The sequence below is a fragment of the Schistocerca americana genome, chromosome 3 (genome assembly GCF_021461395.2).
Source record: "Schistocerca americana isolate TAMUIC-IGC-003095 chromosome 3, iqSchAmer2.1, whole genome shotgun sequence".
NCBI classification, from domain to species: Eukaryota; Metazoa; Arthropoda; class Insecta; order Orthoptera; family Acrididae; genus Schistocerca; species Schistocerca americana.
In genome coordinates, this window is record NC_060121.1 from 928,907,496 (window position 1) to 928,930,739 (window position 23,244).

The following is a 23,244-nucleotide window of genomic DNA, read 5'->3' on the forward strand; positions in this document are numbered from 1 at the left end:
TTCTTCAGAAACACTTTCCTTGCAATTGTCAGTCTACATTTTACATCCCCTCTACTTCGACCATCGTCAGTTATTTTGCTCCCCAAATAGCAAAACTCCATTACTACTTTAAGTGTCTCATTTCCTAATCTAATTCCCTCAGCATCACCCGCCTTAATTCGACTACATTCCATTATCCACGTTTTGCTTTTGTTGATGTTCATCTTATATCCTGCTTTCAAGAAACTGTCCATTCTGTTCAACTGCTCTTCCATGTCCCTTGCTGTCTCTGATAGAATTACAATGTCATCGGCGAACCTCAAAGTTTTTATTTCTTCTCCATTGATTTTAATACCTACTCCGAATTTTTCTTTTGTTTCCTTTATTGCTTGATCAATACACAAATTGAATAAAATCGGGGAGAGGCTGCAACCTTGTCTCACTCCCTTCCCAATCACTGCTTCCCTTTCATGCCCCTCAACTCTTATAACTGCCATCTGGTTTCCGTACAAATTGTAAATAGCCTTACGCTCCCTGTATTTTATCCCTGCCACCTTTAGAATTTGAAAGAGAGTATTCCAGTCAACATTGTCAAAAGCTTTCTCTAAGTCTACAAATGCTAGAAATGTAGGTTTGCCTTTCCTAAATCTTCCTTCTAAGATAAGTCGTAGAGTCAGTATTGCCTCACGTGTTCCAATATTTCTACGGAATCCAAACTGATCTTCCCCAAGGTCGGCTTCTACCAGTTTTTCCCATTCGTCTGTAAAGAATTCATGTTAGTATCTTACAGCTGTGACTTATTAAACTGATAGTTCGGTAATTTTCACATCTGTCAACACCTGCTTTCTTTGGGATTGGAATTATTAGATTCTTCTTGATGTCTGAGGGTATTTTGCCTGCCTCATACATCTTGCTCACCAGATGGTACAGTTTTGTCAGGACTGGCTCTCCCAAGGCCGTCAGTAGTTCTAATGGAATGTTGTCTACTTCCGGGGCCTTGTTTCGACTCAGGTCTTTCAGTGCTCTGTCAAACTCTTCAAGCAGTATCGTATGTCCCATTTCATCTTCATTTACATCCTCTTCCATTTCTCATAATATTGTCCTCAAGTACATCACCCTTGTATAGACCCTCTATATACTCCTTCCACCTTTCTGCTTTCCCTTCTTTGCTTAGAACTGGGTTTCCATCTGAGCTTTTGATATTCATATAAGTGGTTCTCTTTTCTCCAAAGGCCTCTTCAATTTTCCTGTAGGCAGTATCTATCTATGTATGGAAGTGAAACATGGACGATAAACAGTTCGGACAAGATGAGAATAGAAACTTTCGAAATGTGGTGCTACAGAAGAATGCTGAAGATCAGATGGGTAGATCACGTAACTAATGAGAAGGTATTGAATAGAATTGGGGAGAAGAGGAGTTTGTGGCACAACTTGACAAGAAAAAGGGATCGGTTGATAGGACATGTTCTGAGGCATCAGGGGATCACAAATTTAGCATTGGAGGGCAGCGTGGAGGGTAAAAATCGTAGAGGGAGACCAAGAGATAAACACACTAAGCAGATTCAGAAGGATGTAGGTTGCATTAAGTACTCGGAGATGAAGAAGCTTGCACAGGATAGAGTAGCATGAAGAACTGCGTCAAACCAGTCTCAGGACAGAAGACAACAACAACAACTAGAAGCTTAAGGGTTATAAGAGTGAAAGAACAATCCTATAATTACATACATAACTAGACTCTTCACTGTAAATATTTATGCAATATAATAACAAACAAGCTGTCTTACAAGATAGACATAATATTGGGAACTGGCACTGCACAGTAGCTATTATCATGAGTAACTAAGCAAATTACATTATTATTAAATATGCTGTGATGTTCTACTTTAAGTGTGTCATACTAGTACATACTGACGGCCGTGGGAGAGCCAGTCCTGACAAAACTCTACCATCTGGTGAGCAAGATGTATGAAACAGGCGAAATACCCTCAGACTTCAAGAAGAATATAATAATTCCAATCCCAAAGAAAGCAGGTGTTGACAGATGTGAAAATTACCGAACTATCAGCTTAATAAGTCACAGCTGCAAAATACTAACACGAATTCTTTACAGACGAATGGAAAAACTAGTAGAAGCCAACCTCGGGGAAGATCAGTTTGGATTCCGTAGAAACACTGGAACACGTGAGGCAATACTGACCTTACGACTTATCTTAGAAGAAAGATTAAGGAAAGGCAAACCTACGTTACTAGCATTTGTAGACTTAGAGAAAGCTTTTGACAACGTTGACTGGAACACTCTCTTTCAAATTCTAAAGGTGGCAGGGGTAAAATACAGGGAGCGAAAGGCTATTTACAATTTGTACAGAAAGCAGATGGCAGTTATAAGAATCGAGGGACATGAAAGGGAAGCAGTGGTTGGGAAGGGAGTAAGACAGGGTTGTAGCCTCTCCCCGATGTTGTTCAATCTGTATATTGAGCAAGCAGTAAAGGAAACAAAAGAAAAATTCGGAGTAGGTATTAAAATTCATGGAGAAGAAATAAAAACTTTGAGGTTCGCCGATGACATTGTATTTCTGTCAGAGACAGCAAAGGACTTGGAAGAGCAGTTGAATGGAATGGACAGTGTCTTGAAAGGAGGATATAAGATGAACATCAACAAAAGCAAAACAAGGATAATGGAATGTAGTCTAATTAAGTCGGGTGATGCTGAGGGAATTAGATTAGGAAATGAGGCACTTAAAGTAGTAAAGGAGTTTTGCTATTTGGGGAGCAAAATAACTGATGATGGTCGAAGTAGAGAGGACATAAAATGTAGGCTGGCAATGGCAAGGAAAGCGTTTCTGAAGAAGAGAAATTTGTTAACATCCAGTATTGATTTAAGTGTCAGGAAGTCATTTCTGAAAGTATTTGTATGGAGTGTAGCCATGTATGGAAGTGAAACATGGACGATAAATAGTTTGGACAAGAAGAGAATAGAAGCTTTCGAAATGTGGTGCTACAGAAGATTGCTGAAGATTAGATGGGTAGATCACATAACTAATGAGGAAGTATTGAATAGGATTGGGGAGAAGAGAAGTTTGTGGCACAACTTGACCAGAAGAAGGGATCGGTTGGTAGGACATGTTCTGAGGCATCAAGGGATCACCAATTTAGTATTGGAGGGCAGCGTGGAGGGTAAAAATCGTAGAGGGAGACCAAGAGATGAATACACTAAGCAGATTCAGAAGGATGTAGGTTGCAGTAGGTACTGGGAGATGAAAAAGCTTGCACAGGATAGAGTAGCATGGAGAGCTGCATCAAACCAGTCTCAGGACTGAAGACCACAACAACAACAAGTAGTACATACACTTACAAATGAAGCAATATATAGTTATCAGTATACCAAATTAATTTAACATATTAACCTTGTCGGCAGTATTTGATTGAATGTGTGATAAACACAGTTTCTTGTCTGTGTAAATCATACATATATGTTTAAAGGAATAGTAATAAGTGTACTGAAAAGATGGGGTTGTCAGGTTCTGTAGATGCTGCCATGGGATACCTCAGACCAGACATTTGAAGTAACTTCCATAATATGAATTTGACCCTCACTATCCCAGCAGAAGTAATGTCCATCATAAAGTCCTTAAAATCAAAAACATCTAGTGGGTATGATCAAATATCAACAGAGTTAATTAAAGAATGTGATTCTGAGTTAAGTAACATATTAAGCTAGCTGCGTAACCAGTCATTTATCTGTGGAATATTTCCTGGATGGTTGAAATATGCTTAAGTTAAGCCACTGTTCAAGTAGGGAGATAAAGAAATAGTGTAAAATTTCTGTCCAATTTCACTTTTGCCAGCATTCTTAAAATTTTTAGAAAAGGTAATGTACAATCAGCTTTATAGCCATCTTATCGCAAATAACATACTGTCAAAGCCGCAGTTCGGATTTCTATAGGGTTCTATTACTAAGAAGGCTATCTTCATTAGACAAAAAATTGCAGGCAACTGGTATATTTTGTGATCTGCCAAAGGCATTTGACTGTGTAAATCACAATATCCTTTTAAGTAAATTAGAATATTATAGTGTAACAGGAAATGCTGCAAAATGGTTCAAATCTTATATATCTGGGAGGAAACAAAGGGTGTTATTAGGAAAGAGACATGTATCAAGCTATCAGATATCATCCAACTGGGAACTAATTACATGTGGGGTCCCACAAGGTTCCACTTTAGGGCCCTTACTTTTTCTTGTCTATATCAATGACCTTTCGTCAGTAACATTACCAGAAGCCAAGTTCGTTTTGTTTGCCAATGATAAAAACATTGCAATAAATAGCAAATCAAGTGTAGTCTTAGAAAGGTCAGCTAATAAAATATTTATGGACATTAATCACTGGTTCCTAGCCAATTCTTTGTCACTAAACTTTGAAAAAACACACTACATGCAGTTCAGAACTTGTAAGGGGTGTCCCACGAATATATGCCTAACATAAGATGACAAGCAGATAGAAGAAGTGGACAGTATTAAATTCTTGGGACTACAGCTTGATAATAAATTCAACTGGGAGGAGCACACCACAGAACTGCTGAAGCGTCTTAACAAATCTCTATTTGTAATGTGAATTCTGTCAGACATAGGGGATATAATAATGAAAAAGCTGGCATACTATGCTTACTTTCACTCCATAATGTTATATGGGATTATTTTTTGGGGTAATTCATTGAGCCAAGCTAAGTTTTCTGGGCACAAAAACGTGCAATAAGAGTTATATGTAGTGTGAACTGAAGAACATCCTGCATAGGCCTGTTTAGGGAACTAGGGATACTAACTATTGCTTCTCAATACATTGATTCCTTAATGAAATTTGTCATTAAAAATGTATCACTTTTTCAAACCAACAGCTCAGTTCATGGAATCGTACTAGAAATAAGAATAATCTTCACAAGGATTTAAAGTCACTTACTCTTGTACAAAAAGTGGTGCATTCTTCAGGAACACACATTTCCAGTAACTTGCCCGCAGCCATAGAAAGCTTAACAACCAATGAAATTCAGTTTAAGAGAAGCTTAAAGGATTTATTGGCAGCCAACACCTTCTACTCCATTGATGAATTTCTCAGTTATACATTTATAACCTTAAAAATAAAAATATATTAATTTTTTAATTTTAAATTCAGTGCATTAGTGTGTTCTTAGTAAATGAGTGTTGTAAAATGATCCTTTCATATAGTGTTCATTAAGGGGATATATAATTTTCAACTTGGGACCTGTGGAAGGTACAGTAGCTTATTTGTTTTAGTTGTAAATATTGGTCATGTATTATTGTTTTTCTAACATGTTCTGCATCCTGGAGCCCCTCCTCACCACGGATCAACTGGATGATGATGATTGGTTTGTGGGGCACTCAACTGTGTGGTTATCAGCGCTCATAAAAATTCCCAACCTTTACTCAGTCCAAACGCGCCACTTTCATCGATGATGATGAAATGATGAGGACAACACAAACACCCAGTCATCTCAAGGCAGGTGAAAATCCCTGACCCCGCAGGGAATCAAACCCGGGACCCTGTGCTCGAGAAGTGAGAATGCACACGGATCAATTGGAATGAAAGTAAATCTAATCTAGACATGTTTCGTGTAACTTATGTAAATAAATTGTAGAATTATTAGTGTAGGAATGGTAGTCCAAATCCATTTGCATTTCAAATTAATTTCCATTCCATTTCAAATGCACATAATGTGTCAAAGTGTTGTTAGAAGTGAGTTTTGTAGTGGGCTGCCACTTGATATGCCATTGGCTTAAAGTTTGCTGACGTCAGTGGATGTTGTGGTAGGAGATGTTCTCTTGGGAGCTGCTGGAAAATGCAAGAAAGAATATGTTATGGCCATCAGACAAACAGGACTGGTTTGGTTTTTCTGATGTGAGAGTGGAAGTTTGGTTAAAACCATCGGAGACTTGGATTCTTTGCGACTGGGAGTGCAGCTATGTAATAGATTATGAACAGACCTCAGATGTGAGTCTGACTGTCACATCATGAGACTATCTTGTTATACATGGAGTTTAGTTCATAGATAAAAGTGTGGGGTCAGAAGAAATGGTGTATAAAATAAATTAGGTAATTTGTGTTTATTAAGCAGAGACTACAATCACTCGTGTGCTGCTAGTTAAGTTGAAAATGGGACATTCTTAGTAGATATACTCATATTTTATTTCAGTAAGGACCATCATTCAGTAGGAAGCTACCTTGCCGAATAAACCAGTTATGTAAAATACAGATCTGGAGTGTAGCATACATTTTACCAGAGGCACCCTTTTTCACCAAGTGCAAAATTATGAAATTATAAAAATTTTGCTCAAAACACGGAACTATTTACCTTAAAGCAAAATCGTGAAATAATTGACGAAACTATGTATGGCATAAGTTCAATTTGAGATGTGGCAATGAAATACAGTATCAATGACAATCGAGTCTCCACCATTTCAATGTATATCGATATCTTATATTGTACACAGTATTGCTAACTTAATTTCCTGTTCAGGGAAGTAAAGCACTCAACAATGTCCGATGCATTCTTTTATCTCAAGGTTTATTGCTTGTTGGAAATTGTTGTTGACCGTTGGTGCATTCAATCGTATATTTTGTGATTGTTTTTGTGCTCCAGTATATTAATATGATAGTGACAGTTTTTGCGCGAGAAAAAGAATTTTCATCAAAAAGATTTTACATTTTTGACAAAACTAGAAAGGTACTTATCTTATGTGCACATACTACAATGTGTGGATTGAGTGGCAGAGAAACATGCTTAAAACATATTAACAGTTCTTCCCATAAGAACAAGGAGAAGGCACTAATGAGTTCATCATTCTGAATTTGAGAGTGTGGACAAACAAATACTTACCAGGTTTGTGTAATATTACACATTTTTGGAGGGTAAGAAATACGTGTTTAACTTAATATTGGTGCCAGTTTGATTGCAGGGCTTCAGAGCAGCAATTGTCCTATTGTTATTAAAAATTGGAAAGGTGTGGTTTTATGCAATGAAATGTGTGGGAAGGTAATTCCTTCAAGCTTGCCTAGAACCCACCACCTCACCCCAAAAAGTATTCTTACTTTTATGGCAAGAATGAGACAGAGACACTGTGAATCAGCAAATTTCAGATTTTTCTGTGCTGTTGACTGTCACAAGGCAACAATTTTAAAATTTAGAGCAGAGTGACCTATTCATCCTAACCAAACTATCATGTCTCAGGGTTTCATACTGTTTACAGCATGAAGTTTTGGGATGATGTATCAAAGTTGGCAACCTTCTATTAACACGAGTGTGAGTCAGCTGCAGTGAAACACGATCACTATGTTGGCAATCAGAAGCCCTGCAATTGAATCAATACCTATATTTTTTCATAATATTATTTACTACGTTTAAATGGAAATTGGAACCGAGTTGAATATACTTTCCGTACTTGATACGTTAATTATTATTCTGATGTTAGGCATAGCAGAATACGAAGACTAGTGAATTGAAACCATTGAACACAAATGCAATCACATGCTCAAGACATTTGGCACAAATGACAATCTGACATCTGTAGTAGCATTTTGAAATCAATTTTAGTACCCAATGGAAAATTCGTAACTATGAGGTTATGCTCTTTTTCTCATTCAATGATACTCTGGCTTGGGTAATGCATACAGGATTCCTCATACATTTCAAAGACAAGGAAATTAATAATTCCTTAAATGGTGTTGAACAGTATTCTTAAAATCAGGACTACTGACATTTTTGAGGTACTGGAGACTTGTCCTCAGTTGGAACACTGCGGGAAACTTCTATACCTACAATCATCAAAGAGGAAGAGGAAAGATTAAAAGAAGCTGTGAAAGACAAGCAGAGTTTCAATTCTTTGTGATGGAACGGTGGATAGAAAAGGATGGTGTGTGTTCATGGTTCTAAGAAAAGTACTTTGTTATGGTAATGGTATATGTTTGTTGGGAGGGGAAGGGGCAGGGGGGAGGAGGGGGGAGTGAATGTTATTGCAAATGAAAGTGCTACAGAATGTTCACAAGCAATTATGACTATAATTCGAAAACTTTAAATTCAGTACCGAAATGATGTTTCTGTAGTTTCGGATTCAGCCTGTTATATGTGAAGGTGCTTAAATGCAGTTACGGTTTGAGTATCAGAAGGGTTAGTACATATGCTGTGTTGAGTCATAAATTTGATGGGCAACATCTAGGCCTTGGAACTTGAACCATTGAGTTGTGCAGGCAAAATATATCTTCCCCGAAAGTGAAAGCATGCATACAGAAATATTAAGGTGAATCCATAAAAGCTTAACTTCTCCCTGTGCTTTTATCACCTTGGTTTAAAAGTGTTGAATACCTTGGAGAATCTCTCACTGAGACAGTAGAATTACTCAGAATGTTGCACTTTGCAGCCGACAGTAGAGCACCTAGGTGTCAATAATTCATGCTCTTCAATCTAAGCTTGGTGACCTTTCAAACAGCTTTAAATTACTACATGCCGGATTTTTGTTAGACAATCTTGGATAAACTTCATAAACTACTGCAGCAAATGCAACTACATTTAACATCACTGTTTCAATCTGAAGATGAGCAAGTCTGATAAAACTGGACCACTTGATGGAGTGTGACACGGGAAAAGATAGTAACTTCTCCTGTTGATGAATTGTTTGATCCAAGAAACGTAATGAAAGGTGATTTTGAGTTTTGAAATGTCTCAACCAATGAAGCAAATTCCCATTCTACAAGAAATTTCAACATCAGAATATAATGAACTATACTATTTCAGGATTTAGTTGCTAGTTCTTGTAGAGAAGGTAAAGACGTTGATGTGATTGGTATTCTTCTTTACCTGAAATCAGAGTATGTGCATTTTATGGAAGCTGCAGTGAAGGCTTTGAGGATTCCAGTTATTAGAGTTAATAGTTAAGAGGTTACTTTCAACATACTGTAATATAATGTATGACAGATCACCTCTGACTACCAGTAATATGGAAGTCATGGTATCCCTGTCTTTCTCACAAGGGGAAGGCCTCAGACACGGCCAACCGATTCGGCTCAGATTTGGCAGGTCACTTGTGTACAACCTAACGAAGGAATCTGATATTTTTAGTCAACAGCCCCGCGTTTTTGAGAAAATCACCCCTAAAGGTTATGACGAGCAACCGACTCAAAAATGGCGCGACCAATAGATAATTGTAAATAGAGCATGTTTCATCATCAGGTATGGGGTCTGAAAACGCATACTTTTCCAGAAATCGAGGTAAGAAACCTTTACAACTGCCGCTTCTGTACCCACATGGTAAACATTTGTTCGGCGGCAGCACCGATAGCGCAATGGCTAAGGTAACTGGCTGGGAATCGGAAAACCAGGGTTCGAATCTCGAAGAAACCTACCGGGTGTTTTTCGTTTGTATTTTTCCATATCTCAATTGATAGGGATAGGAGGGTTAATAAGGTAAAAAAAATCAATAAGGAATGATAATAATAAGGTAGGCAAATAAATTTCTCTAACCTCTTGGGATGGTAAACAACTAAAATGATACTCCAGGTCACTTTACAATGGCTCTTCCAGTCACCGTTACGTGTCCTCACTTTTCTTCGAACAACTAGATGGATGGTACTTGTCATATAAACATTCGAAACAAATATACTCACGACACCAAGAACATCTAATGAATGCAATCTTTCGACAGCTACGCTGTCCCTTCCGAAGAGTCGGCGGAAAACAAACTTGGTTTACATTTAAAAATATGTCTTTTTCGGCAATTAATTTTGATGCGTACCATGCATACGATATCATTGCCTGAAAAATCGGTGCTGAAAGTTGGTTATGAATTATGCTGTGAACAGTTATTGCATCTGTGCGATTGTGCAATTCCCGCTGGGTTTCCAGAAGCACACTGCAATTCTGAAGCCTGGAAATAAAGGTTTTAACCTGGTGATAGAAATAAACATCACGCGGTTGGCACACAGGTGTGCAGTTTGGCGGTATTACTTTTACTGTGCACGTCAGCTGACCCCTCGCCATCTATAAACATTGTGTCATATATTGTAGTATTAATTTGTCCACTCCAGGAATCCAATGTTAGGCAGAACTTGGTATCAGAAATGTATGGTTTTAAAACATTCTCAAAAAATGTTCTGTAAACTGCATTCGTCAGTTTCCCGGATTTGGAGCAGATAATGTAAACATTTTTCAATGAGTTGGTTAAGCAATTGCCCTCTTCTATAACCCAAGGACCAAATGTAACATTCATTTCTTGTAAACACAGAAAAACCTTAGGCAACACTTTTCCAGAGGCTGTGATGGCATATTGCGCCGCGTACGAATGTGTTAGTTTGTTTTTACTACCAACTGCGACAAGGGTTCGTTTTTCTCCCTTATGCGATAACGTGCATAGAATGTTCACCCGATACTTGTATCCTGTTTGATCGGTGTTGATCATGTAATCACGATTAAAACCGGTCATAAGTGACGCCGTTTGTGTGATGAAAAGAGCCACCACTTTCTGTACATCTACTATATTTTGTACCTCCATATGAGACACGAATTTAGTGACGCGCCGTTGACAAATTTTATACTCTGATTTGAAATTTCTTGCCCAAGATAATGACGCAGCAAACGTAAAATCCTTGTTGGCCGTATATTGAAGCGCTGCACCTGCAGCCCACTACTGAAGTATTCTCATTGTTACATTCTCGTTACGACAACAAGATTCGACAAACCTATCGTGTGTCCACTTATTTATCGCCTGGTATTTGTCGTATCTTGTCCCTCCTTTAATGATATCACTTTCCCACAATTTCAAGTCCTCCTTCCTTTTCAGGGCTGTTGTTGCTCCATTCTCTTGCAGTGTTTGTAAGTTCCAATTTGGATGATTCCTGGCTAGTGCTACCGCCTTTACTTATACTTCAAGGGGTATAGCGCCGTAGTTCAGTCGTTTAGTAACCGGTTCCTAATACTCATCGGGAACAGATGAAGCACATATTCCCAGTGACGTGGAAATTTCCGAAGTGTTATGACCGTTCTGCAATTCACTAGTCGGGATATCTTCCACTGAATCACCTTCTGCTTCGTCTTCATGGTATAGTACTTCAGTATCAACAAAAGTCATTTCGTTTGTCAGCTCCAAAAATCGCTCGACTATAGCCGCTCCTATCAATCTGGAACGCCGAGAAACAGAACTGCCTGCTTCTGGTAGTGCATTGATAATGCACCTGTCTTGCAACACTTTTACAAACGAAAACACAGCGTCAGTAACTTTCCGCTTGCTATCGTCTGGGACAGGCTCCCGACTACATATTGCAGCACTAGTCGAAGGGTGTACATCCTCCATCATTCAGATTATGCACCTGAAAGATATGACACAACAAACAATAACGAGTTACTACGGCATAAACAGACTAACTAATTACTACAAACTACATACAGTACTCATCATATGTTACTTACGGAAGAACACTGTATTCATTCACAAAACGTATTTCATTCAGTGCATGAACGATGGAAAAATCACTATATGTATCCACAAGGTTCGCGGCAGCCTAATGAAGGAAAGCAACTGTTTTCGATTGACTTCTATAAGGCTCACGCTGGACACCTTCACTCTTCCAGGTTCACAACTACAATATGACGAAGAGGCAACTGGGACAACATAACTCTCCCTGCGTGCATTCCGTCCTGTATCTCGTTGTAAACAAGCGTTGCGCGGTTGGCTATCTGTGATCCTTCGTGAGGAGTTCGCAGCACTCTTACTTGGAGTTGTTTTCATGTGACAAGGCTTAAAAGTTTAATATTTTACTAACACATGGCGTTTGGTAAATTAGTTTGCCTACCTTATTATTATCATTCCTTATTGATTTACTTACCTTATTAACCCTCCTATCCCTATCAACTGAGATATGGAAAAATACAAACGAAAAGAATAACATCGGCGAGGTTTCTTCAAAATTTGAACCCGGGTTTTCCCATTCCCAGCCAGTTACCATGGCCGTTGTGCTATCGCCGCTGTTGGCAAAAAGCGTTTACCATGAGGGTACAGAAGTGGCAGTCATAAAAGTTTCTTTCCTCTATTTCTGGAAAAGTTTGGGTTTGCGGACCCCATACCTGAGGATGAAACATGCTCTATTTCCAATTATCTATCGACCGCACCATTTTTGAGTCGGTTGCTCGTCATAACTTTTAGGGCTGATTTTCTCAAAACTGTGGGGGTGTTGACCAAAAATATCTTAAGATTCCTTCGTTTTAGGTTGTACACAAGCGACCTGTAAAATTTGAGCGGAATCGGTTGGCCGTGTCTGAGGCCTTCCCCTTGTCAGACTGATTTAGAGATTGTGTACATGGGCTAGGCCCTACTTATTAAAATGGCAAGATAAATGTTTCCCAAACATTTATGCTTTGTTGTACGTGTTTTATGAGACGTATAATTTTCATGCTTTTACTTTAGCTTTTATTGCGGAAAAGTGGAAATACAATTTAGTGAAATTATTGATGAAATGATACAGAAATAGGGAAAAATTTACTGTACAGCTTTTTCAAAAATGATGAAATCGGGCAAAAAGTTTCACCACAAACAGGTGCCTCTACTTACTACTGAGAGTTTCCTCATCTTGTAAGTTTAATAGTCTTTAACTTGAATTGCGTGTCTGCCTTCAAACTTTTGACCATAGGATCACCAGTGTATGGATTCACTGGTCAATATCATATCAGTGTATGAAGCAGAATGCTATACATCGTCTAAAGCCCACTTTTCCACAAACAGAGTTGTACGTTAGTCCAAAAAAGATAAGTCGCATTACCTTCCATTATGTCTGCTTCATCGACTGTCAGTCTACATACATCACAGTACCTCACATTAAACATCAAGTTGTAAGCGTATTGTCATATCGCTGGCATGGTTGTGGAGTATCTTTGCGGGCAGCCGCGTCTGTAGTGAATCGAACACGGGACACAAAACTGTTATGTTGTGTGGTGTGTAGCTCTGCATATAGAAGCATTGTTAGTATTCAGGTTAAGGTGTTGCTACAAGTGCTATTATGGTAAAGTGATGACATATGGCAATGGTTCAGAGGAAAGTGCATCAAGAAGTAATTGAAAATGAGCAATGGCATTAATAACTTATTTATGTATCCTCTCGTTGCGTGTCGCATAGCATCGATCGTCCGCGCCGTGTTTGGTCTCCAAGAATGAACAAATGTGATCAGTAATACTATTTACCACAAAAGAGTGCAATCTAGCGCCAGTGATTTGTAGCGAGCTTGAGAACGTGCGTTCGATCATCGCGTTCCGCATCATCAACAATCCGCCACGCCGCGACGGTTACGCGCACGCTCGTACAAGTGAGAACTGAAAAATTAGCTTTACGAACAGTGTTATATCATTACTAGTGGCAAGGAGGATTTTTTACCAGATATCTGTATGTGTGACGAGGGTAAGAACTTTCGTTCGATCATTCGGCTTCCGCATCATCAACAAACACCCGCGTCGTGTTGGTTACGCGTACGCTCGTCTGAGTTATATTTTGGACTGTTAATCATCAAGATTGTTAATTGGTATACACATTTACAATTTAGAGTGTAAACAGTGCAACCTGTGGTTTCCCTATCGTCTCAGAAAATAGATGTTCATACCAGACATAGGACAGCGTTGTGTTTAAACGTTGAGTGGCTCCCCTAAACCCACTTGCATTTTTTCGATAGATGATTTCAGGCAAGCCAACAGCCAGCTGTGGAGCAGAACAAGACCACCGCGGGATTACCAGGTACATGGAGTGGACAGAGCGCACGGTCACGAAATGAGAAGCCAGTTTAAAGTACCCCGCCCAATCGTACTCCTGGGCGTGTTACAAAGTGACTATCATATCATAATTATGACATGTCTTGGTTCTGTAGTATCCTAGTAGTGCTCAACAATAAAAGTGAAACATCTGCAATCTTTTTACTTTTTGTTGTTGTTCACCTCCATCCTCTAATCTAGATGCAATTTAGTGCAGTGTGGCCTATACGTTATATACAGGGTGGTCCATTGATCGTGACCGGGCCAAATATCTCCTGAAATTAGTGTCAAACGAAAAAACTACAAAGAATGAAACATGTCTAGCTTGAAGAGGGAAACCAGATGGCGCTATTGTTGGCCCACTAGATGGCGCTGCCATAGGTCAAACGGATATGAACTGTGTTTTTTTAAAATAGGAACCCCCATTTTTTATTACATATTCGTGTGGTATGTAAAGAAATATGAATGTTTTAGTTGGACCACTTTTTTCGCTTTGTGATGGATGGCGCTGTAATAGTCACAAATATATGGCCCACAATTTTAGACGAACAGTTGGTAACAGGTAGGTTTTTTAAATTAAAATACAGAACGTAGGTACGTTTGAACATTTTATTTCGGTTGTTCCAATGTGATACATGTACCTTTGTGAACTTATCATTTCTGAGAATGCATGCTGCTACAGCGTGATTACCTGTAAATATTACATTAATGCAATAAATGCTTAAAATTATGTCCGGCAACCTCAATGCATTTGGCAATACGTGTAACGACATTCCTCTCAACAGCTAGTAGTTCGCATTCCGTAATGTTCGCACGTGCATTGACAATGCTCTGACGCATGTTGTCAGGCATTGTCGGTGGATCAAGATACCAAATATCCTTCAACCTTCCCCACAGAAAGAAATCCAGCGATGTCAGATCCAGTGAACGTGCGGGCCACGGTATGGTGCTTCGACGACCCATCCACCTGTCATAAAATATGCTATTCAATACCGCTTCAACAGCATGCGAGCTATGTGCCAGACAAACATCTTGTTGTAACATCGGTAGAACATTATGTAGGAAATCAGCACACATTGCACCATTTAGATTGCCATCGATAAAATGGGGGCCAATTATCCTTAGTCCCATAATGCCGCACCATACATACAAGGTCGCTGATGTTCTACTTGTCGCAACTATCGTGGATTTTCCATTGCCCAATAGTGCATATTATTCCGGTTTACGTTACCACTGTTGGTGAATGATGCATCTACATCTACATCCATACTCCGCAAGCCACATGACGGTGTGTGGTGGAGGGTACCCTGAGTACCTCTATCGGTTCTCCCTTCTATTCCAGTCTCTTATTGTTCGTGGAAAGGTGGAAAGGAGGATTGTCGGTATGCTTCTGTGTGGGCTCTAATCTCTGTGATTTTATCCTCATGGTCTCTTCGCGAGATATACGTAGGAGGGAGCAATATACTGCTTGACTCCTCGGTGAAGGTATGTTCTCGAAACGTCAATAAAAGCCCGTACCGAACTACTGAGCGTCTCTCCTGCAGAGTCTTCCACTTGAGTTTATCTATCATCTACGTAACGCTTTCGCGATTACTAAATGATCCTGTAATGAAGCGCGCTGCTCTCCGTTGGATCTTCTCTATGTCTTTTATCAACCCTATCTGGTACGGATCCCACACTGCTGAGCAATATTCAAGCAGTGGAAGAACAAGTATACTGTAAGCTACTTCCTTTGTCTTCGGATTGCATTTCCTTAGGATTTTTCCAATCAATCTGTCTGGCATCTGCTTTACTGACGATCAACTTTATAGGATCATTCCATTTTAAATCACTCCTAATGCTTACTCCCATATAATTTATGGAATTAACTGCTTCCAGTTGCTGACCTGCTGTATTGTAGCTAAAAGATAAGGGATCTTTCTTTCTATGTATTCGCAGCACATTATACTTGTCTACATTGAGATTTAATTGCCATTCTCTGCACCATGCGTCAATTCGCTGCAGATCCTCCTGGATTTCAGTACAATTTTCCATTGTTACAACCTCTCGATATATCACAGCATCATCCGCAAAAAGCATCAGTGAACTTCCGATGTCATCCACAAGGTCATTTATGTATATTGTGAATAGCAATGGTCCTACGACACTCCCCTGTGGCACACCTGAAAACACTCTTACTTCGGAAGACTTCTTTCCATTGAGAATGACATGCTGCATTCTGTTATCTAGGAACTCTTCAATCCAATCACACAATTGTTCTGATAGTCCATATGCTCTCACTTTATTCATTAAACGACTGTGGGGAACTGTACTGAATGCCTTGCGGAAGTCAAGAAACACGGCATCTACCTGGGAACCCGTGTCTATGGCCCTCTGAGTCTCGTGGACGAATAGCGCGAGCTGGGTTTCACACGATTGTTTTTTTCGAAACCCATGCTGATTCCTTCAGAGTAGATTTCTAGTCTCCAGAAAAGTCATTATACTCGAACATAATACGTGTTCCAAAATTCTACAACTGATCGATGTTAAGAGATATAGATCTATAGTTCGCACATCTGTTAGACGTCCCTTCTTGAAAACGGGGATGACCTGTGCCCTTTTCCAATCCTTTGGCACGCTACGCTCTTCTAGAGACCTACGGTACACCGCTGCAAGAAGGGGGGCCAAGTTCCTTCGCTTATTCTGTGTAAAATCGAACTGGTATCCCATCAGGTCCAGCGGCCTTTCCTCTTTTGAGCGATTTTAATTGTTTCTCTATCCCTCTATCGTGTATTTCAATATCTACCATTTTGTCATCTGTGTGACAATCTAGAGAAGGAACTACAGTGCAGTCTTCCTCTGTGAAACAGCTTCGGAAAAAGACATTTAGTATTTCGGCCTTTAGTCTGTCATCCTCTGTTCCAGGACCATTTTGGTCACAGAGTGTCTGGACATTTTGGTTTGATCCACCTACCGCTTTGACATAAGACCAAAATTTCTTAGGATTTTCTGGCAAGTCAGTACATAGAACTTTACTTTCGAATTCATTGAACACCTCTCACATAGCCTTCCTCACACTACATTTCGCTTCGTGTAATTTTTGTTAGTCTGCAAGGCTTTGGCTATGTTTATGTTTGCTGTGATGTTCCCTTTGCTTCCACAGCAGTTTTCTAACTTGGTTGTTGTACCACGGTGGCTCTTTTCCATCTCTTACGATCTTGCTTGGCACATACTCATCTAACGCATATTGCACGATGGTTTTGAACTTTGTCCACTGATCCTCAACACTGTCTGTACTTGAGACAAAACTTTTGTGTTGAGTTGTCAGGTACTCTGTAATCTGCTTTTTGTCACATTTGCTAAACAGAAAAATCTTCCTACCTTTTTTAATATTTCTATTTACGGCTGAAATCATAGATGCAGTAACCGTGTTTGTCACCACAAGGTCTAATTTGCTATCACCACGAGTCAGTTCTCTGTTTAACTGCTCAAGGTAGTTTTCAGGTAATGCACTTTTATACTTCAGGTGCTCAACCACAACAGCTGCTGAGCCAGGGGGCGTACAGAGACATCCAATTACCATGTCCGAGCCTGCTTTAACCATGGCCTTCACCCAAATTATTTCACATTTCGGATCTCCGTCAATTTCCTTTGATACTATTGCACTTCTTATCACTATAAACACGCCTCCCCCTTCACTGTCCAGCCTGTCTCTGCGATATACATTCCAATCTGAACACCTCATTACTGTTTACATCTGGTTTCAGCCAACTTTCTGTCCCTAGTACTACGTGGGCACTGTGACTGTTTATTAATGAGAGCAGTTCTGGGACCTTTCTATAGACGCTCCTGCAGTTTACTATTAGCATATTAATATTGTTATTCCCTGTTGCATTTTGCCCACTCCTACCTTGCCGTGTCTCAGGAGGCGTCTTGTCGGGCCTAGGGAGGGAATTCTTTAACCTGAAAAACCCACATGTGCACTCCACAGGTACTCCGCTATCCTTGTAGCCACTTCCTGTGTGTAGTGCACGCCTAACCTATACAGGGGGCCCTACACTTCTCCACCCAATAGTGGAGGCAGAGAAATTTGCACTCCAGATCTCCGCAGAATCGCCTGAGCCTCTGGTTAAAGCCTTCCACTCGGCTCCAAACCAGAGGACCGCGATCGGTTCTGGGAACGATACTAGAAATAGTTAGCTCAGATTCCACCCTGCGAGCGAGGCTTTCCGCCTTCACCCACTCCGCCAACCGCCTCTATGAACTGAGGATGACCTCTGAACCCAGACGGCAGGAGTCTTTGGTGCCGACATGAGCAACAATTTGAGGTGGATGCACCCAGTGCTCTCTATCGCTGCCGGCAGGGCCTCCTCCACATCTCGGATGAGACCCCCCGGCAAGCAGACAGAGTGAACACTGGCCTTCTTCCCCAACCTTTGCGCTATTTCCCTAAGGGGCTCCATCACCCGCCTAACGTTGGAGCTCCCAATCACTAATAAACCCCTCCCCCCCCGTGTGCCTGCTCGGACCTCGCTGAAGGAGCGGCCACATGTCCACTCACAGGCAGAGCGGGTGATGCCACATGGCCAGCCTCCACATTGACCCTCCGTCTTGTGTGCTGCGAACGCCGCTGAACCCGCCACTCCCCTTGGGGAGAGGGTGGCCCAACCACGAACAGTACCCGCGAAGATGTCTTGACAGCAGGGACAGTGGGTGAAGCATGCAACACCTGGGGTGTACCATGCGACACAGCTTCGTCGCTAAATAGAATGTGTGCAAAAAATCTGTTATCATCCTGTAATTTCTCGTGTACCCAGTGGCAGAACTGTACATGACGTTCACAGTCGTTGCCATGCTATTTCTGGTGCATAGAAATATGGTACGGGTGCAATCGATGTTGATGTAGCATTCTCAACACAGACGTTTTTGAGATTCCTGATTCTCATGCAATTTGTCTGCTACTGATGTACGGATTAGCCGTAACAGCAGCTAAAACACCTACTTGGACATCATTTGTTGCAGGTTGTGGTTGACGTTTCACATGTGGCTGAACGCTTCCTGTTTCCTTAAATAATGTAATTATCCGGCGAATGGTCCGCACACTTGGATGATGTCGTCCAGGATATCGAGCAGCATACATAGCAGACCCCCGTTGGGCATTTTGATCACAATAGCCATACATTAACACGATATCGACCTTTTCCGCAATTGGTAAACGGTCCATTTTAACACGGGTAATGTATTACAAAGCAAATACCGTCCACATTGGCGGAATGTTACGTGATACCACGTACTTATACGTTTATGACTATTATAGCACAATCTATCACAAAGCGAAAAAAGTGGTCCAACTAAAACATTCATATTTCTTTACGTACTACACGAATATGTAATAAAAAATGGGAGTTCCTATTTAAAAAACCGCAGTTGATATCCGTTTGACCTATGGCAGCACCATCTAGTGGGCCAACCATAGCGCCATCTGCTTTCCCCCTTCAAGATAGACGAGTTTCGTTCTTTGTAGATTTTTTGTTTGATACTTATTTCGTGAGATATTTGGGTCGGTCACTATCAATGGACCACCCTGTATATCATACAAAGGGACAACATCAAAGCTCTCTCTTTTGTGAATTGTAATTTTTCCGCATTTGGATAGTTTTCTGTGCAAAAACAATAATGCAAATGCTTCCCCCTTCTCACATCCATTTGCTGTCAGTACCCCCAAGTAATTTGTCTTTATATTTGTTCTTGGAAAAGTGGTACTGAACGTTTAATGCATTCGCTATAGTTACTACTGTTTCCAGTATTTATATCACTTATTGCTAAGTATTGGATTCCATGTTATATGAAGACCTCTTATGATTTATGTGTCATAATGAATGCAACATAAACAGGCCAGTTAGATGTAAGAGGGCCCTAATTTTGCCACAATAAATAAAAAACTATCTTAAGACCGTGCTACTGTGTTAGCCAAAGGTAGCTGTAGCTTTGATACAAAAGCTTGGGATTTATAACAGATGCCCGTTTGTTTTACAGAATGTCATGAAATAAAATGAACTGATGGGGCTCTGCTACAATTTGTGGCGAAGAAAATTGAAGTTACTTTATAGCCACAGAAACTATTTTAACAAATAGCATCACTCTGGCCTAGTGGTTGTTGGCTACCACTGAAGAGGTATAAAGCTGATTCATGTTCCATGTTTTCTGTCGAGTAAAGATCTAGAACAGTGTCTCCTCTGCCTCATTACAGCCAAATGAGAAGCTGCCTAATGAAATAAGTAGCTTCATTAATACATCAACTGTCAAATCAAAAGGCTTGCAGAGAAGTATGAGCAACTTCGATTATTCATTTTAGTTTTCACATTTATATTTGGAGGAGGGTGAGGACTATATCTGGTTTTACGGCCCAAACATATTTTACTTATGCTGTATGTAATTTACTCTTTCACTGCCAGTCATGATGCTTAGGTGATCAATGTTTTGGTCCATAATTAGGTATGTTTGAAAACTATAACAGAGCTCTTAAAATGAGTAATATTCAGAGAATTATATAGTCTTTTCTACAAATTTAATTTATGTTTATAATATAATGACGAAGTACATGACTTGTTTTACATGTACAGTAACTTAAATATTAATAATAATATAGTAGAACTATTTGATTTATGCGTCTCATGAAGTAAATATTTCAAACCAAACTATCGTCACAGTTATAGTAACTTATTTATCTTAGGATATAGTGCCCTACTATATTGCAACTTATGGCCGTGTACTTCTGAAATCTTTGAAATATGCATTAATAATAATAGTCTAAGAGATTATTATTAAAATTTCACAATTAATGAACACAGTCTGATTGTACAACTTTAAAAATTGGTCATTTCTATAAAACTGCACACAAAATCAAATACTACTAGACTGCATTAAAAGAAGATATAAAAAGGTTTTAACACCATTCTGACAGCCATGGCATGTGACTAATATCACACCTGCACCATTTTTTGTTTCTTTCTGCAGTTTATTCAGTATCATAATATGTCGTCCTGCAACAAAAAATGGTCTTGCTGTACAAGGTCACTGAATGACAGTATACTGTTCAAAACACTTTAAATATATTTTAAAACAAATTCATTGTGAAATAAATATCTATATGAGCACAGACCACCACTTACGGGATAGAAAAAACATGAGTGGTAGACATATTGAGAAGAAAGATTACCCGCCAAGCTACTGACAAAGTCCTTCATACTGCTAAACAGACACTCCCATCTGTAACACTGGGAGTTTTTGATGGTGGTGCTGGAAGAGTGAGTAGTTAGTTTTCCAAAGGATGAACTTAGAACACGGTTTAGATAACAACCTTCCTCTCTCCAGGTGAGTAGTGATCTATTCTCATACACGTAAGTACACAGAAGACAACACACTAATACTGCCTAAACGCACCCTCTAGCCTTGATAAACAGACTTGATTCGGCAAGTAATAAGAGTCCATAAGTTTCTTCAGGAATGCCACATCCAGTTGAAGTCATTCATTCATGATTAGATCCCGTGAAGCTACCAAATTGCTAGGATGTTTAGCGTTGTGTCTCACCTATGATGGTGGGACCCAAAAATAACCGGAATTTCTTTGTAGGAAACATGTACTTCATTGTTTTTCAAATACAACCGTAATCTCCTCCAAAGTACGCTCCATTAGCTTTAATGCACTTGTCCAAGTATGTATTTACTCCAGTGGTGGAGGCACCTATAAATTAACCCTTCAATACCTGCTAGAAACTTCGTAAAATTTGCATTTTATGTCTTTGACATCAGCAAAACGCTTCCCTTTCAAATTTCTTTTCATCCTGGGGAAAAGGAAGAATTCCAAGGATGTTTTTGGTGAATATGATGCATGGATCACGGTGGTCGTCTTCAATGAGGACAGAAACTGGCGAACACTAAGAGCCATGTGTGTGGGAGCATGTCACGATGCAGGAGCTACTCGCTGAAATTCCACGAAGGCATATGTTTTCACATCAAACATCTGCACGCCCATTTCACAACCTCCAAATAGAATTGTAGATTTACTGTCTAGTTTTGAGGAAAAAAATTGTGTGTTTGTAGTCTCTTTGATGTCAAAAAATAGATCAACATCACCTTCACATTTAATTTCACCTGCTGAGTTTCTTTTGGATGAGGTGAGCCAGTTGACTTCCATGGAACTGACTCTTATTTACTGTCTGGATTGTACCCACATAGCACCATGAATCGTAGCCTGTGACAATTTTACTGAAAAAAATTTGATCATCTAAGAATGAGTCCTTATTTCATGACAAGCTTGAATGCGATGATCCTTTTGATATCCGGCGAGAAGCCTCAGCTCATAATTTGCTGCCACTCTTTGCATCCCCAAGTCAATGGTCAAAATGCATTGACTTGAGCATCCAGAACATCCCAGGTAAGTCCTCAAGCTGGTCGATTGTCCTGCGACAATGTTCATTGATCAGACCATGGATTTGGCTGGAGTTGTCCTCGCTTTGAGCAGCTGAAGGGTGACCGGAACGGGACATATTTAATGGCCATTTCTTCTTTTTTTAAACTGAGAAAAACCATTCATAATTTGAGTTTTACTAAGAGTATGTTCTTTGTAAGCTGTCTGAACCAACACAACAGTTTCCGCTGAGTTCTTGCCGAGAAAAAAAAAAAAACAAATTTTCACAGTCAAACATTGTTTGTAAGAAGTAGCCATTTTCTCATGTCACATCTGCACTGTATGCACACTCACAGAACTGCCAGAGAAACAATACTAGTCGCTGTCTGTTGACACTGCCTGGTGGATTTCTTGGTAGAGATCCTACAACAGCCCTTGGGCAGTGCAATGTGGTACTTCAAGTACATCACATGCAGCTCTATAGTTAATTTTGGGTCCCCCTTCATACTGTTCCAAATAGTCCCAAGCAATTTCTTTGGGATTACGACTGTGCAATTTAGCATACAAACTGAGGAATGGTACAATGCTTGCACGTTTATCAAACCACGAATTTATGTGTACAGGGCTGTTGTCACACTGGAGGAAGTTACTGTCCGCAGCATGCTCATCATGAATATATAGGAAAGAGAGCAACACTTTTTCACAGAGAATAATGAAATAAGTGCATTCATGTTCATGGTAACCTGAATGAGTGGGTGTAGGTCTTGTACGAATATCTCAAAACATCACAGAACTAACTCTGTGCTGAACTTACTCTGTGTTCCATGGCTGCTAGCAGTACGCCATTCCTTGTAGACATATTGGGCAGTTGATACACTGACAAATAAGGCAACTTCATTCAAGGTTATGTCATGAGCACGTCCAAACACAATAGCTTCCTTCTAGCCTTATGTCATGCTGTCACATTTGAACGTCAATTATCTTACTGCGCCAATTCCTTACAAACTGCAGTGTTCACAAAATGAATTTACTTCGAGAGCATGTAAGACTTCAAACTATCTAGCCAAGTGTAAAATAGGAAAAGGATT

At 39.9% G+C, this 23,244-nt stretch overlaps 1 protein-coding gene across 4 annotated transcripts in view; it reads right to left on the reverse strand.

The window, feature by feature from the left end:
- Positions 1-20,297: 20,297 nt before the first annotated feature.
- Positions 20,298-23,244, reverse strand: part of LOC124607120 (heterochromatin protein 1-like) — a 135,642-nt gene continuing 132,695 nt past the window's right edge. For all 4 annotated transcript variants that reach the window (XM_047139325.1, XM_047139322.1, XM_047139326.1 and 1 more), the window contains one exon: positions 20,298-20,789. In XM_047139325.1, coding sequence (XP_046995281.1) covers positions 20,775-20,789 — 15 coding nt within the window. In that variant the 3' untranslated portion in view covers positions 20,298-20,774. The remainder of the gene's footprint in view (positions 20,790-23,244) is intronic.